The sequence below is a fragment of the Prunus dulcis genome, chromosome 8 (genome assembly GCF_902201215.1).
Source record: "Prunus dulcis chromosome 8, ALMONDv2, whole genome shotgun sequence".
NCBI classification, from domain to species: domain Eukaryota; kingdom Viridiplantae; phylum Streptophyta; class Magnoliopsida; order Rosales; family Rosaceae; genus Prunus; species Prunus dulcis.
Genome location: NC_047657.1, coordinates 950,459 through 953,238, shown reverse-complemented (window position 1 = coordinate 953,238; position 2,780 = coordinate 950,459). Strand labels below are relative to the sequence as shown.

The window sequence follows — 2,780 nt, the reverse complement described above, 5'->3', positions numbered from 1 at the left end:
TTTGGCATTCCAAAACAATTTATATAACTATGGTTAAATGAGATTGGAAAAAATATATTCGTTAACTATATAAAATAATAGGAACAAGATGAACTCTTACTCTGCCGCTTTTCTTCATTCTTCTCCTCTTAGCACTAATTTGTTAAATTGTCAGTATAATCTTCAGCTTCCATTTCCCAACAGAGTAATCTCAATATCAAATAAATGTCCTTACCTCTGTGAGGCTGTAATTGGTCTGCCTTAAAAGTATATACATGGTTCTGTATCCCAATTTTACTACATCCGATCACAGTCCTCACACCTTTAAGTTTCATGGCTTTCCTGACTCGAACCATACTTTCCCATCTTCCTCGCATTTCATATGCTTGAGCGAGCACTAAATAAGGTAGAGATGACTGTGCTTCCGACTGCATCATCCTCTGTGCAACTGTTTCAGTGAGTTTAAAGTCTCCATGAATCACACAAGCACGAAGAATCAATTCCCATATCATGGAACTAGGTTCGTAAGGCATTTCTGCTACTATATCTATTGCTTCTTTGAGTTTACCAGTACTACTCAACAAATCCACAACAGACATATAGTGCTCGTCCTGAGGTACGATTCCATATTCCTTCTCCATGGATAAAAACATTGTCATTCCCTCATCAACTAAACCCCCAAGGTTGCAAGCTAATAAAACACCGGCTAGTGTTAATTTATCTGGTGCAATGCCTTCACTAATCAATTCCTCGAAAACGTTCAGGGTCTCAAATACTTTACCATTGTGAGCCATGCCCATAATCATCGTGTTCCAAGATGTCAAATCTTTCACACCCACATTTGCAAAGATTTTCATGGCATAATTTATTAATCCAACTTTACTGTAAAAATCAATAAGTGAACTAGCAACAATTGGATCTGACTCGAAACCTAACTTAACAACCAAAGAATGGATCTGGCTACCCAACTCTGCTGGAAGAAAAATGGACGCAGAATTAAGCAAACTGCTAAGTGTAAACTCGGTCGGCCTCAGGTTCTCCCTCAAGGTCAACACAAAAAGCCGCACAGCATCCTCCACACAGTCATGCCGTGCATAGCTTGAAATCATGGAATTGCAAACAGCTGAATCCCACCATTCTAGTTCTTCAAAGAGCCGGATTGCATCCTCCAATCTGTTGCACTTGGAGAACAGATCAATAGCAGCACTTGATACAATGCTATTAGATAAGAACCCCACCTTCAAGCAGAAAGCAAATATTTGCTTACCCTTTTCCAAATTAGGCAAGTTACAACAAACGTTGATAACAGATGATATTGTAAACTCATCAGGTGAATGCTTGGTGCTTCTCATCTGAAAGAACTGATCTAGTGCCAGCTCTGCATACCCTGATCTATGACAACCCGATATCAAAGAATTCCATGAGATAATATCCACCTCCTCCATAGTGAAAAACACACCAAAAGCATAATCCACACATCCAAGCTTTCCATACATGTCAATCAAAGAATTCCCGAGTATCAAATTTGATAAATTCATACCATTCCTAATCATACGACCATGAATTTGCTTACCATGACAGGAACACGTCACAAGCGACATTACAATTGAGAATGTGTACTCACTTGGTCTCATACCCGCGATTTGCATTTTTGAGAAAAGGCAGAATGCATTATCAAAAAACCCACCTGAAACACAACCTGAAATCATCGAGTTCCAACTAACTACATCTCTAACAGGCATTTCAGCGAACATATTGTGTGCCCTTTGAAGCTCACCAAATCGACAGAACCCTTTCAAGCAAATGTTCCAAGACACAATATTCTTATCGGTAATCTCATCAAACACTTTCAATGCATCGTACAGGGTGTTACCAAACCGAAAGTAAACATCGAGACAACGGTTACCCAGAAAAGTATGGCTGTTAAACCCCACTTTTATCAACTGGGCATGTATAACTTTGGCAAAATTTAAAGACTTTAGTGACAAACAGTGATCTATTAGATGAGAATAATAGGAGAGTGAGGTTTTATGAAGCCCATGAAATTGCTTAGAAAATGAGTGCATGCAAACTCAGTGCTTCTATAAAATACAGAAATTGTTGCTTCTGAGCAATGCAGTGTTTAAGCAGTGATACGGTACCGTTGTGCACGTGATGTTGCTGCTGGGTCTACTTCTTCTTGTTCCATCGACGTAGCTACCAATCGGGAACGAACCAATTGGGAACGCCTTGAATGTGAAAAGCATTAACACTTTCAACGGTAAGTTTCCCTCCAGCGCAAGAAAAACAGAGTCTTGTCTCCGGTTAGTTTTGTCAAGTTTAGGTCGCCGTACTTTTTTGAGATATTTGTTCAAAAACCAATCTGGTCAAATCTGGGTCCAAAAGTAGACGGTTCACTAGATTTTTTTGGTAAAGGGACGGGCTCATTGTCCTAATCAATTAGCCTAACCTAAATCTTTTACATCTTCGTTTCATCTTCAGCACTAGAGAAATAATTTATGTTCTCTAACTCTAAGCATGTCATTTAAATATCGAATGGTACACTAATGTTGATTAAGCAAGAAATATATATCATTGGCAGGAGCTCCACATCAAGCTTTACACATGTTTGAGGTCATCTTGTCATTTGACATGGCAAGAAGTTGCTAGGTAAAGTGTTGAAGCAGAATACTGCAGCTTCTAGTTTGCTCATTAATCTAGTTCAACAAGACTAGGACAATGACAAACAATGTGTTTTACAACTCGTTATGCATTGGATATTTATGCACCAACTTGAGGGGAGTGTTAACATAAATTGTAAA

General features: G+C 38.8%; 1 protein-coding gene across 2 annotated transcripts; it reads right to left on the bottom strand.

Moving 5' to 3' along the window:
* Positions 1–2,283, bottom strand: LOC117637649 (pentatricopeptide repeat-containing protein At1g43980, mitochondrial-like). Of its 2 annotated transcripts, XM_034372586.1 has the most exons (2): positions 293–2,283; positions 1–256 (listed from the first exon to the last, which is right to left on the bottom strand). In XM_034372586.1, exons 1-2 carry the CDS (start codon positions 2,043–2,045, stop codon positions 135–137), a joined length of 1,875 nt encoding a protein of 624 aa, XP_034228477.1. In that variant the 5' UTR covers positions 2,046–2,283; the 3' UTR covers positions 1–134. The 2 variants fall into 2 exon arrangements, with proteins under 2 accessions (XP_034228477.1, XP_034228476.1); XM_034372585.1 differs by having other exon boundaries at positions 1–2,283.
* Positions 2,284–2,780: the final 497 nt, after the last annotated feature.